General features: G+C 41.4%; 1 protein-coding gene across 2 annotated transcripts in view; it reads left to right on the forward strand.

Annotated features, from left to right (window-relative positions):
- LOC104572794 (E3 ubiquitin-protein ligase KCMF1) overlaps window positions 1-13,568 on the forward strand; it is a 41,808-nt gene extending 28,240 nt beyond the window's left edge. Inside the window, exons 3-7 of one of the 2 annotated variants that reach the window (XM_088520821.1) lie at window positions 4,734-4,873; window positions 6,993-7,094; window positions 8,277-8,451; window positions 11,037-11,319; window positions 12,935-13,568. In XM_088520821.1, coding sequence (XP_088376947.1) covers window positions 4,734-4,873; window positions 6,993-7,094; window positions 8,277-8,451; window positions 11,037-11,319; window positions 12,935-13,196 — 962 coding nt within the window. In that variant the 3' untranslated portion in view covers window positions 13,197-13,568. Of the gene's footprint in view, window positions 1-4,733; window positions 4,874-6,992; window positions 7,095-8,265; window positions 8,452-11,036; window positions 11,320-12,934 lie in introns of both variants that reach the window. The other variant, XM_088520822.1, reaches the window with a different exon arrangement.
- Window positions 13,569-13,849: the final 281 nt, after the last annotated feature.

Below are 13,849 nucleotides of genomic sequence, written 5' to 3' on the forward strand. Positions count from 1 at the left end.
TCTGAAAGTCTGTCTTGAACTAGGATATCAAAACTGGACCCAGTCCCCTGATATGGCGTAACGAGTGAGGACTGGAGCAGGATAAATGCAGCCCTTGATCTGTTGGCTGTTCTCTTGCAGATTTGACCAAGAACACAGTTTGTTTAACTGGTGCAAGGGCACATTCCTGGCTCATATCAAGCTTGCTGTCCACCAGGACACCCAGGTCCTTTTCAGCAAAGCTGCTCCCCAGCCAGCTGGCTGCTGCTGTATCACTAATACCAGCTGTATTGGCAGTGCTCAATATTGGCAGATGGGCAACTAATCCTTTGTAATCCTCATCAGCATCTGTGTTTGTGGTACCTGCAGCTGAGAGTGGCCTTAGCACAAAGAGGGGCTGTATCCTCGCTATGAACGTCCAGTCCTGCAGCACACAGGGTGTGCAAGGTCGGGCTGGTTACAGGAGCAGATCCTGTAACAGAGCAAAGCAAGAAGCAAGCCTGGGGTTAAAGCAAGAAGAGCGGTTAAAACAGAACATCTAGCTAGTCAAATAAACAATATCTGCCATAGCCTCTGTCGGCATGAAAAGTGTCTCTAAGTGCAGCAGTTAGCCCAGTACAGTTTATGGGTCTGTGCTTGAGTCCTCAATTTGAGTACTGATGACAATACACAAATAAAAGCAAAGAATATAATGTTTCTTCCTCTACTGGGAATGGTTGAACTGAGATCTTGCAGAAAGGCTGAAATACTGATGCTCTGTCTAGAGGGAATTAGCAGCTGTTTCCACACTTGGGTGAACTGGTATCTTATTCTAGCAAAAGTGGCTCTCAGCATTGCCCTTTCAGTGAAAGAGGGGAGTTCTGTATAAGGGATGTAAAGATACTCCATGGTGGAAGTAGATTATTCCAGTCAATGAAGCAGGACACAGTATGTGGCTGACAGTATACTGGAATCTAGAAGAATGGCACAGCTGTGTCTCTGCTTGTTTCATAGGATGAGCCATAAGCATAATTAATGTTGGAAGGGATCTTGGGAAGTGTCTAGTCCAGTTTCCTGCTCCAAGTGGGGTCAGATGAGCTTATTTAGGGCTGTATCCAGCTGGGCCTGGAAAGCTTCCAAGGTTGGAGATGGCCCCATCTCCCTGGAGAGCTCAGACTCTGCCCTTGCTCACACCACGAAGGGTGCTGCTGTGACCAGGACACACTGACCCTGCTCTGCTCCTGCTGCCAGGTCTGCGGCTTCTCCACGTGGCTGCTCCCAGCCAGCGCCAAGCTCCGCTGCTGGGGCTCCCCTCTGCCAGGGAACGTGGGCTTCATAGGGTCCCGGCGGGCCTGTGCCTTTGCGTGAATTTTGATAAGGGGTTAAGCATTATTTCTTTAAACTCATAGCTGAGTACCTGACAGGGTTTAGAAAGGGTTTTGTTGGTTGGTGGTTTTTTGTTGTTGTTGTTTGTTTGTTTTTTTTTTTTGTTAGAGAATAGGTAGCAAAACAGAAGAAACAATTTTCAGAACAACATCATTTTGAATAACGATGCTTTTTGATCAGTGGTAGAGAAATGTACATTTTAGAACGTGGTGTTTGTCACTGTTTAATTTCTGCCTTTCAACTCAAATGCTGATGTGTGATTTTCTTGTTTGTTTTTGGTACATATACAGCAGCTTGTATAATACCAGCATGTTTTATTTCTATGAGTGTATCTAATTTAAATGAAATTACACTTCATTTAGTAAAGAAAACTAAAATTCCAGGCTTCTCTGGGCTCTTGTAAGGGAATTTGTCTTAACAGTGTACAGGGACAAGCAGACAAGTATATACCTGATTCATGCCCTTAAAAGTTTGTTTTTTTTTTTCCTAAAGAATCATACCATACTTTTTCTGCTGTGTTACAAACTTCTGAGTAGGTAAAAAACATGTTATTTAACTATGTAGTTAAATAAATGCAGTGCACGGCTATAGATGGATGATAAAGCCATTGTTGTGTTTTTATTGTTGTGTTTTTGCATTAAATACGTTTTCTTCAAGATAGTTATGTTTTCCAACACCACTAGGCTTGAAATCTATTTTTATAACCTATTGTTGATTCTTCTTTAAAGATTATTCATATCCTTTTACTATTTCCCTTGTATTTCTTCTATATGACAATGTGAGTAAGGAATAAGTAAGAAAGAGATGTGTTTAGCCTGACTTTTTTTTCTCATTTTCTTTCTGAACAAGCATTTCTTCCTTCCTAGATCACTTAAACAAGACTTTAATGACCCAGAGGATTTTGAGGAGTTAGACTTAAAATTTTATGTAGGAAGTCATTTGGAGAAAATCAGAATTCATTATTTGAAAGATAACTTTGTGGCCAGAAGGAATAATTCTGTGGTCATGAGCCAGTCTCATTGGAACAGTAATATAACTGTAAACAGAAACAGTAATACAACTGTAGGAAGCTTCACTTCAGTGGGCTTAGAGGCCTGGCCTGTTTATTTTTTCCTGTACTTGTAGTCACTATGATTTAGCAAATAAGCCTTCGAGAGTGATAATAGAGTGAATACATTACTATCTTGAGAATTCTTTATATTCTTTTAAAAACAACAGGTGGAGAAGTTCAGCAAGCTTTAAAATTAGATAGTTCACTATATTACTTAATTGCCAACTTTTTTTTATTATTACTTAGGTTTTCATTTTAAATATAGCCTGTCTGATTACAGATTAGCGAAGGTCTGGAGGGGCAGGAGTTTCATTATATAAAAGGTGGGGAGAGATTAAGATTTAGGAGGTAAAAGAGTGTGGTATAATTTTCTGAGGGAAAAATATTCGGATTAGCCAGTAAGGTTTCATTTCTGACAGGGGTCCCGCCAACGAAGGTATACTTACTGACATGCAATTGCAAGTTTGATGCAAGTTACAAGAAGGATGTGAAAGGAGTTTTGAGTAGGAGGAATACGCAGGAAGCTAAAAACTTGGAGTAAAACCTGGAGTGTATATATACCATTATAACTAGGAAATCTGAACTTGGACCAGTACATTATTATTCTTATTAAGAAGTAGCTTTTTGTTTGTTTCAGTTTGCTTGCTGCTTCAAGTCATCATCTTTTTGTTTAATCCAAATCAGTATGTGTGGTACCAAAATACCCGGAATGAGGTTGCTCAACTGGGTACAGTTATCAGTGAGAAATTGGCTTTAAATTGTTGCATGTGGATATCCACATTTGCAAAAACAGAGACTCTTTGTTTTGCAACCAGTGAATAAGTATTGCAGCATCACCACAAGAATCGTACTAAATCTTAAGGGAAATCAGAGGATTAGCTAGTTTATCATTAACTGCTTTTAATCTGAGTTAAACTTTTTGCGTTTTCTTAACCAAACTTCTAAAATCAATAGCTATCTCAGTTATTTTGCTCCTAAATATGGGAGCAAATATATAGATCTTTATATAGGTTTCAACTTTCTTGTTGTTTTAGGATAGTGAAAAAGTGAGAACTGAAGTTTATTGTTTCCCTTTTGGAATTACACTGGAGAAAAGATAATGTTTTTAAGCTTTTCCTTTTTGGAATGTGCTGTAAAAACGAGTGCGGTGAGCTGCTTTGATTAGAATTTGTGCTCGGATAATGTTAGGGTGGATTCTTTTCATCCATCCTTAGCGAAGTGTTTTGCATCGCATGTTTTTGGTACCTGCTACATTGAATCATTTCAGTTGTATTTTTCTGAAAGAATGTGCTTTCCCCTTCATGCATTGCTGATCCTTTCAGACTGTTTTAGTGACTTAGAACTTGTCTTTTGTGAGCATTGTCCTTGCTTTGTCCATTTGAAGAATTGGCATATTTAAATTACATGTGTGTGAGTTTGCCTCAACATGTTGGAAATGTTTTAGCTCCACTCAGGTTTTTGGTAGTGCGAGAATTGGAAACTGAACCCAATCTTGAGGAAACTTTCTGAAGAGTGCTCCATGAAAAATGCAGGAAAGTGGTGCTAATTAGTAACTCACTCAAATACTTTTAAGTCCTGTGAGTTATGTAGTTCTTCCGTGTGTTATATCTGAGGTGATCTCTACAGTATTCCTTCTCATTGCTAAGCTGCAGTTAACACTTCACACTTGAAATAGATTGATTTTCATACAACTTTTTTATTGCATATCATGTAAATAAAAGGAGCACGGTAAAAAGACTTGTAAACAAGACTGTTTGCCACATTTAAAATGTGTATACTAAAACTTCAGAAGAGCTGGTGGCTAAGCGTGTAGAATAAAACTGATTCATCGTGCAGGCTGCTGCTGCTGCTCTATATCTTGACCAGGGCTGTCTGAATCTGAATGGGGCTGATGGGGCAACCCTGCCTCAGTCCCAGACCTTTTCTGGACACCTGCCCAAGTAACTGCAGCACTGACCTACCTGTAAATTAAAATAAAAATAAAAATAAGGGTAAGTACTACAGATAGCTTTAAATAATATCATTCTAGTTATAATTTTATCTTTTGAGAATGCAGTGTACACACTCAGACTTTCTGATACTTAGTTTCTAAACCTAGTGAGCCACATGTAAGTTGTATGTTTTATTCCTGACTCATTATTTTGTTTTCTGCAGTTGAGTATAATTATATTTAAGTGGTGGTCAGTGATCTTTGCACAGGTGTGGGAAAGTAGATCTTCAGAAGACTTATTGCTACCTAAGTAGTAATTACGTTCACATACATTCATACAGACAAGTTTCTATGGATAAAATTTTAACTGATAAAAAACAACCTCTTGTAAAACATTTTCTGTTCTAGATTTGTACTATGGTGGAGAAGCTTTTTCTGTAGAGCAGCCACAGTCTTTCACTTGTCCTTATTGTGGAAAAATGGGTTATACAGAAACATCTCTTCAAGAACACGTTACTTCTGAACATGCAGAAACATCAACAGAAGTGGTAAGAAGCTTTAGAATTGGTATTCATGTGTGATGGAGGAATACATAAAATAATCTCTCTTCTAGAAAGTCAGTATCTCCCATTGTTTTTCTCTTCTTCTTTGAAGCATATGTTTATTTAAATGCTTTGTAGAAAGTGTGTGTGTGTATGTATATAACTATATTTGAAAGTGACAGCAGAATTTTTCTTCCTCCTAAAGGTATCCTGATATAATGGAATTGATTTTTTTTTTTTTTTTTTTTTTTTTTTTGCTGGCAAGCTTGGTTATCGTGATACTAAGACTGCCATGTTTAGGAGCTTATTTTCTCTAGGACTTATTTGCTTCTCATCATTATTCCGTTGCATATTTTTTATTCTTTTTTCACAATCAATTGCATAATTGCCAAATGATTTCACCATATCTTCTAAGACTATGGCTGTGCTGGTTTTCTATAATTCCCAGAAAGCTTCTGGAAACAGGCAGGTATTCTGTCAGTTGGAACCTAATTAACCTAGAACTTTGCAATCCAAATGAGGATGGTAAAAAATATGATTTGTTACTACAACAACAACAAAAGGTAACTTCCAGGAGGAACTTCTCGATGCTCTTTTCTTCTGAATTGTGCCACATATTCGTACACGTTACACTAACAGAGGTAATGTTAGCTGGAGCATCACACCTGATCAATGATGCTGCAGTCTTTGTAATGACCGATAGGCATTTTGTCTGTACAAATGCTTAACTAAGATCTTTTTGCTTATAACAATGCTCTACCAACCTTTTCTAAAGAAAAACACTTGAATTCTGTGTATGCTGGAGAATTAGGTTTAGGACTGTCATTATCCCCTTACTGTTCCTTTTAATCTTTTCTTATATGATGTTTTCCTGAGGACAGCTTCTACTCTTTTCAGGAGAAATGCAGCCTGTTCAGAATTCTAGTGTTGTGTTAAATTGGGTAGAACCTCCTTCTACTTAGTCACTTTATAAAAAATTTTCTTTCCATGATGTGGTCCCGCATGCTTGCTGAAAAAAGGAGGGCATTCTTGCTTGAAAATTAAGCTATTTATAAGTAAGATTATGGACTTTATAGATGATAGATGAACATTATACATACATTTCTGCCTCCCTACTGAGTAGCTGTGTGAAATATTGGCATAATTGAATATTTATTACTTTTGGATTGCTGGGCAAGGTGGTTGTTACTGTCATGTTGGGAAGAAGTTCCTTCGTCCCCATGTAATTACCATGCAGTGGTTTTGAGGTGAGACTTTTTCTAGAGGTAATTTGCTTGATGGATTGCCCAAAATGTGCATTTAAAATCATGAAATTCTCATAGCAGAAAAATGCATTTTGAAATCATGGATTAAAATTCCTATTTTCCATGTTGAATTGCATCTTCGTTCTTGATTTTGCTGTAAAATTTTGTGGTTTTGGCAGGTAAATGTGTCATGGCACTTAGAAAAGGTAGTCTGCAAAGGTAAAAATACTGTCCCTAGTCTTGCTAATATACCAAGGGTTTTTTCAGAAGTTATTTTTTGGGGGGTTGAGGCAAAAGGGTCATAGGCCATTTGTGCTCATTAAATTCTGACGTACGTTAAAGGCTCTAGTTCTGTTTATGAGAGTCTCTTCTCTGGCATCTGAAATTGACAGCGCCAGTCAACCCACAGCATTACTGCTCGCTATATCCTTCCTCGTGCTGTAGTAAAATATCATTGCTCTACAGTGAGGGTTCCTGAGATAAACTTGAGTGTGTGCAGGAGGAACTTGGGCAGCCTGAGCTTTGTGTTGCAGCCAGGGCTTCCCTGCCAAGACAAGACCTTGGACTGTAAAGAAGAGACAAATGTACAGGTTGTAATTGTATTTATTGTCCATGTGCTGTTAATATTGATCTGTGGTCTTTAAACCTTCATAGTCATCCTGCCAAAGTTTAAGAAGTGCCTTCCCTCAAGATGCTATGAGAGCTGTACTTGCACTGGAGCACGTTCACTCTTTTTAACATGGAGTTGTGGGTGTATCTGTAGATACCTGTAGTATAATTTTTAAAGCATAAGAATCTGTGTCTAGTGCTTGGCTCAGTGGGGGGTGTGTGTGTGTTTTGTGTGAAATTGATAAAGCTGGTTTTTATCTTTCTTGTTTCAGATTTGTCCAATATGTGCAGCATTACCTGGAGGGGATCCCAATCATGTCACAGATGACTTTGCAGCTCATCTTACACTGGAACACAGAGCTCCTAGAGATTTAATATCCTTTCCTGAGTTAAGCAAAAGCAGCCAGCCAATCAATCTAATAGGCATAACTATTTGTTTTGCTTTCATACTTAAATGTTTGTGTCTCTCACTTTCCTGGGACTTAGTTGCTGGAGATCTATATATTACTAGCAAACTACAAATTGCAACTACAGTTTGTTTCAACTAGCAAATTAATTTTTAATTTAAGAAAAAATGCACTGTGAATAGACTGTAGGTATGCTTGACAGTGTTGTTTTCTCTGACAGGAAAAAGAAAGCATAAACTTTAACACTGATCCTTTTGCTACCTGTTCTACAGTTTATTCTTTTATTCTTCCCTGGTCGTTAGTTTTGATGTTATTTTGTGTCTGAAAGCAGCATGCCAGATTCAGTAGTCTGTCGCAGGTGTTTATGTGACCAAAAGTGGATGATCTGAGGGTAATTAGTTTTGAGAAATAATTTTAAATTTCTTGTTTAAAACCTAACTATGCTTAATCTAACAAAAATTACATTGCTAACAGCAGGGTAGGCCCATATTGAAGGTCGAACTTCAGGTCTCAAACATTTGCCTTAAAACTTAGGTGGAGCTGACTCTCTAAGCCAGGATGATCACTTTTTTGTCAGGAATGGCTGCGCATATTTGTTGTTATCAATGCTGTGCATCCACTGCAAGGCACGTGCTTTTTGTTAGAGTCTGTGGACAGCCCATTAGGGGCTAGTTCCTTCCTTCTTTATGAAAACATTTTCAGTATGTTTAAAGGTAGATCTACTCAGTCTATATATGTGTAACAAGTTTTGGCCTACAAAGGCCATCCATCAGTTTCTTCACTTCAGCAGAGCAGGTAAGGCACTTTTTTTTTTTTTTTTTTTTTTTTTTTTGTGATGGTGGAAATAAAATCCCTCTATCTTAGTAATAAACTCGGCTCAACGAGCATTGTCAGAGCTTCCTAATTGACCTTCCTAGAAAATAGGAAGTCCATCTTGGCATTTCTCAGTAAAGAGCTGGACAAAACGGAGAGGTTTGGCGTGCCCTTCCACAGGGGCCAACCCTGTGGCCGCAGTGCACTCTAGCTTCGCTTCAAAGCCGCTTCCCTGCATGGAGGAACCGGGTGCCACCAGAGCGCTCCACGTGGCAGTCGCTCTCGCCGTTTATTGCCCAGCACCAGGCAGTTGTGTTTCCTTGACTGTGTGACCACGATGAATCCAGTGGCGTCCGGCATGTACGTAGAATGTTCCACCCAGGCCGGGGCTTGGGAGGCCCCCGCGCACGTAGATCAAACATGCACTTTACTAGCAGTTCCACTGGCGGGCTTTCATCTTCCCAGAGCTCGTATTCTCCAAGCAATAGAGAAGCCATGGACCCTATAGCTGGTAAGAGCTGTGACCACGCAGACATCTAGACTTTTAGATGTGAAATTCAAGGTAACGGTGGCCCTGCTTTCCTGCGTTCTTCAGCTGCCTTGGCAAGGTGCTCCACAGTGCGAGTGTGTTTAATGGGTGGTGGCTGATGAGCAGTTGGCTTCCCTGGGTTGTGCCTTGACCTGCTAGGCCAAAAGTCAAAAGTCACTGCCCCATTAGCTTGTGCTTTCTGTCCTAGCCTTGTTCTTAAGGCTAGTCTGTCCACAGAGCGTATGTTTTTTACACATAATAGTTTCTCACTTCTGTGACAGTGGTATGACTCAATTTGCTGTGTGTATGAAGGTGCCTGTAGAAGAAGTGATGAATTTCAGTTTATCTTAGCACAGATTCACAAAGCATGAGCTCTTTAGAATCCATGAAGATGAAATTAGCTGACTTTGGTTACTATCGGCCAGACAAAACATGTTCTGTTTACATTCGCAAGGCAGTTTTAATGCCAGGCTTGCTCATTTCGGAGGTTTTTCAGATTTGCTTTTAAATGCGTTTGTGGCATTTTGTGGTCAAGTTAGGAGAACTTCGCAGAGAATAAGGGAATCTCCTTTTCACCATCAGTTGATCACAGAGATGTGCCTTCAAGTATGTGCCAAGTATAGCGTGTTTAGTATTTGTTTATCTTTGCTATGAAAATAGCTTTTTACAGAAAAAAAATGAGAAAGACGATTCTTAAGGCAGAAGTTCTCTTAATGGAAAATACTAACATTTTTATTGTATTGCCTTTCACCATGCCAATGTAAACACCAGGGAAACTTCTGGACTTCCTGTTGTCCCCTGCTTTTGCTTCAGATGCTGAGAGGACACAAATGCTCAAACTGGGACTTTGTGCAACAAAAAGGCTATGACTTATTAAGAGGCAGGCAGCCAGCTTAGTCTTGTCCCGAAAAGGAGCTGTGACTCTGCTACCTTCCTTAGTCGTGGTACCCTTTGCCTTTTTTTTTTTCCTCTCTTTTTGCTGGCTCTGGTGCTCTATTGGACCTCCATGACCTGATTTACCTCATTAAATTAGCTGTGGAAACTACCACAACAGGAGGAGAAAATAAATGAGTTAAAGGAGGTCACAGTAGGGCCTGAAAAGCAGTGGGGTTTGTTCAAGAAGGAGGCGTGTTTGCATAGCCCCAAGTGCTGGGCCTCTCTCTGTCAGCCCAGCTAAATGCAGTGACTGCCCTGGGATGTTTTCTCCCTTCCCATTTAGGGGCATTAAATGTGTGATAAAATGTCATTCTTTTGAGCCTTTCCTAATGTGGTGCAGGTTGCATTTAGCCTTCCGTTCATTTTGGGCGTCTGTATCACACCAAGCCACTGTCTCAAGGGCACAGCTGCTTCCAGGATATAGTTCAGCTATGGTTACATTTCACCGAGGGGAAAAAAATACAGCTACATCTTGCCTGGCAGTTTTATATGTCTTTTCTTTAACTGGAGTGATAAGTCATGAGACTGTCTGAGGCTGCAAGTTTTATTTGAAATAAGAAATATTTGCAGGGTCTGTTTCACTTTCACATTTTTTCTCCCTGTGGTGTTTTCTAGTAATTAAAATGAGGAGAGAGAGGAGGGGAAAAAAAAAAAAGAGGAAGAATATTTAATCTTGATGTGATGATGTCCGCTGACAAAAAGCGACCATCTAAAAGTCCCTAACACAAATTGCTACACTTTATTCCTGCAATGAATACCTTATTTTAAAGGATTATACTGTGTTGTAGGCCATGATAATATTCTGTCTATTTCAGTGCAATAGAGAGGGTAGGAACAACATCACAACATTCCTTGGTCCTTCTTGGATCAAGGAAATTCTTACACACAACTTCAGGCTGCAGAAGAGATCCTGCAGTTAATTACCAAGCAGCACCCTACTGGTAGTACTCATTTTGAAGAATTTGAGGACAAAACTTGCCATAAACATCTCAGAGGTGGAGGACTTAATGCCAGGCCTTTCTAATGGCTGGGCCTTTTCTGTGTTTCTAGCAGAAACAGAAATTCACATAGAAAAAATGCTTGTAACAGCAATGTTGATGTCTGGTGATACTTCAGAATGTTTTCTTGATTGGAGGGCAAGAGCATTCAGTCGAGATAACTCAAGTCACCGAATTAAAAGGGAAGAAAGCCAACCTTGATAAAGTGAACATTCTTCTCTGCCACATAGCTTCCCTCCAGAATATTGGGAAAGTAAAGCCTGTGTATTTGTTGAGAGGCAAACAAAATCCCTGACCAAAGCCAAAGTGGTCTGTTTTTTAGACAGTTGCTGTTTTGACTTGAAGTAACGTTTTAAGGAATTGCTGCAGAGGACATTCCTCATAGATTGGATCTCTCTCTATTTAAAAGTCTTCAAAATTCATTTTCTCCTTTGGAGTAGATCTGTGCATGAATGAGCCTTAGTCTTCCTTATCCTTAGCAGAATGCTTGGTCTTTCCTCCAAGAGCTTCACGGACTGTCCAGCATTTTTAGTTCCCTGGTTTCACTGTCGGAAAGCAGTGACCAGCACGCTGGCGTGCAGCGCGTGATCCTTGCCGCTGTTTCACCGCAGCCCATGTTGTCTTCCCCGGCAGAGCTTCTCTCCCAGCTCTCGGGCGTGCGGCGCTCCGCGGGAGGACAGCTCAACTCGTCGGGCCCGTCCGCGTCGCAGCTGCAGCAGCTGCAGATGCAGCTGCAGCTGGAGCGGCAGCACGCGCAGGCCGCGCGGCAGCAGCTGGAGACGGCGCGCAACGCGACCCGGCGCAGCAACGCCAGCAGCATCACCACCACCATCACGCAGTCCACGGCCACCACCAACACGTCCAGCGCCGACAGCAGCCAGCAGGCCATCCAGAACTCGCAGTTCCTGCTCGCGAGGTAACTCGCGCCGCGCGCTTGTGTCTCCCCTCGCTCGCGGTGTTTTCCTCGGCGCTAGGGTCTGGCCAAGCTGCTGTGTTTGCCGTAGTAAACCCGAGCGGGGTCATGAGTTGTGATTAATATCCCAGCGTTAATAGGCTAGTAAACCATCACAGCCTGCTGATGTTAGCATCAGTGGTGGCCCCAGAATGAGAAACTCATAAAATGAAATCTAAAGGAAGACTGCTTCACTCCTTGAATTAATGTGGCACCACTAAAAGCAGTAGGAGCAACCCACAAAATCATTCTTAAACCTGTTTATTCAGTCAAATGTGCTTAGGGAGAGAGTGGCAGCCTGCTTTATTACTATATTCAAAATATCAAGAGTAAATGTCACACATCGTGCGGGTTGTGCTCATAGGAAATGTGATGTTTGGGAGCTTTCCAGTTGTTTTTACATACACTTAGATTTTTTTTTTTTTTTTTTTTTTTTATAAAATCATAAAGTGTTCACCAGTTTTCTTGCACTGTCAGGGGGAAATGCAAGAATTTAATATCCAAGAGCAGTAGTTTGTAGCTGGCCGGGAGGGAATTCTTCTGGTTTCAGGAGGCCAACTAAAAAGTTTGCTGCAGGAATATACAGTGATCTTCTAGTGCGTGCAGGATGAGAGGCAATTGCACAAGCAAACTATGTATGCCTAGGAATGCATTTGAAGGCTTAGACCTGCATGAGAAGTAGTTGCTTTCCGCAGACACAGGAAAAGGAAGACCCTGAAAGGGAATCTAGTCTTACAATTTGAGTTTTGGCTAAATAAACTGCATCTAAATCCAAACAAGGGCCTTGTGCCAAAATCCCCACTCAAATCTCAAGTTAACATATACTGCGCCCTTGTTTGCATTTGTAGCATCTCCTTTTCAGCCCCACTGTGTGTCTGCTCCTAGGCAACGGGTAAATATTATTGGCTGTGTCTCTATTCCAAAAGGAACAAAAGGAGTGTTACTTTGCTCAACTGCACTCATTTCCCCTTCTCCTTCCAACAAAACAAGCATGTTTACAGTAACGTACACATATAAATTTAAGCCATAATGTGGAACGAGAGCTCCAAAGGTGGTATGTTTAGTAGGAAATGAATCTTCAGTAAAAGCTGAAGGTTGAATAGGCATTTATGTATTAAATGTTTTAGAGAACAAATAACAAAGAGAACGGATGTTTTAGAAATGTTTTAGAGAAGCAATAAAGGAGGCCGTTATTAAGCAGAACACACGGCCGCTGTAGAAACAGTAATTGGGTCCCAGGGTTGTTTCACAGAGAGGAGTCACCACTCAGTCACTCCGGTTCTTTCATCAGGTTCAGGGAATTGACCTTCTGAAATCAAAAGGTTTCCCTCCGCCCAGCCCCAAAACATGCCATCGTATTTCTGGATCTGGGAAAGCGCAGAGCCGTTTTGGCCATTCTTGTGCCCAAAAGGCTGGATTTGGTTCAGCCTTTCCACGTCGTAACCAAAACGTCAGGCAGTGTTAGGTGGAGCAGAAGCTGCTCCCGGGGCGGGACGCCCCTGGCCGGGCGGCGCGGGGCCCCGCGCGGCCGCTCCGCGCTCACCCGCCGCCTCCCCGCGTGTCTCCGGCCGCCGCGCAGGTTGAACGACCCCAAGATGTCCGAGTCGGAGCGCCAGTCGGCGGAGAGCGAGCGCGCAGACTGCAGCCTCTTCGTCCAGGAGCTCCTCCTGTCCACCCTGATGCGGGAAGAAAGTTCCTCCTCCGATGAGGATGAGCGGGGGGAGATTGCCGATTTTGGTGCTATGGGCTGTGTAGATATTATGCCTCTAGATGTTGCTTTAGAAAGCCTAAATTTAAAAGAGAGTAATAAAGGAAACGAGCCTCCTCCACCTCCTCTTTGATGACATCCCACTTCGCAGACAATGTCCTCTGTGCTGTATTTGCCAATGAAAGTGGACAACAACTATCTTGGGTTTGTTTTGGTGATTGTAATTTCAGGTCTGTCACTCTTGTTACATTGTGTACATTCAAAAGAAAGAGAGAAAAGATATATATGATAATCATTTCCACTTAACTAATTTTTACTTCTAGCAGGTAAATGTAGGTTGCGGAGCGGAAGGCTCTGCGTCCTGTACCTTGACATGCAGAAGGCTCTCCTAATACTCCACATTCAAACTGAAGAGGAAAAAAAAAAAAAGAAAAATCTCTAATGAAGCTGCTGTGTGTATTTATGAATATTAATGAATAAAAACTGCTTGGATGGTTTACCTTAACTACTGCATGACGTTTTTTGCAGCGTGCATGAGTTCTAGTGACCTTGTCATTTACAAATTAAATACAAGGAGTAAAACTATAAAGACCCAAAGCTTTCCCGTTATTCCAAGGTTACGTGACGAACCAAGGAAGGGGTCGGTGCTCGCGGAGCCGCGTGTGGCCGCGGAGCAGCTTCCGGACACCCCGCGCGGAGCCGCCCGCGCCGGCCGCCCCGTCCAAGCGTTTCCTTCCCTGGGGTTGTTCACAGCAAGAAAAAAGTTGTTTTTTATTTTCATTTTTA

This window comes from Tinamus guttatus, unplaced genomic scaffold (genome assembly GCF_059628265.1).
Source record: "Tinamus guttatus ecotype Peru unplaced genomic scaffold, ASM5962826v1 Tinamus_guttatus_pri_ptg000099l, whole genome shotgun sequence".
In the NCBI taxonomy this organism is placed as follows: Eukaryota; Metazoa; Chordata; class Aves; order Tinamiformes; family Tinamidae; genus Tinamus; species Tinamus guttatus.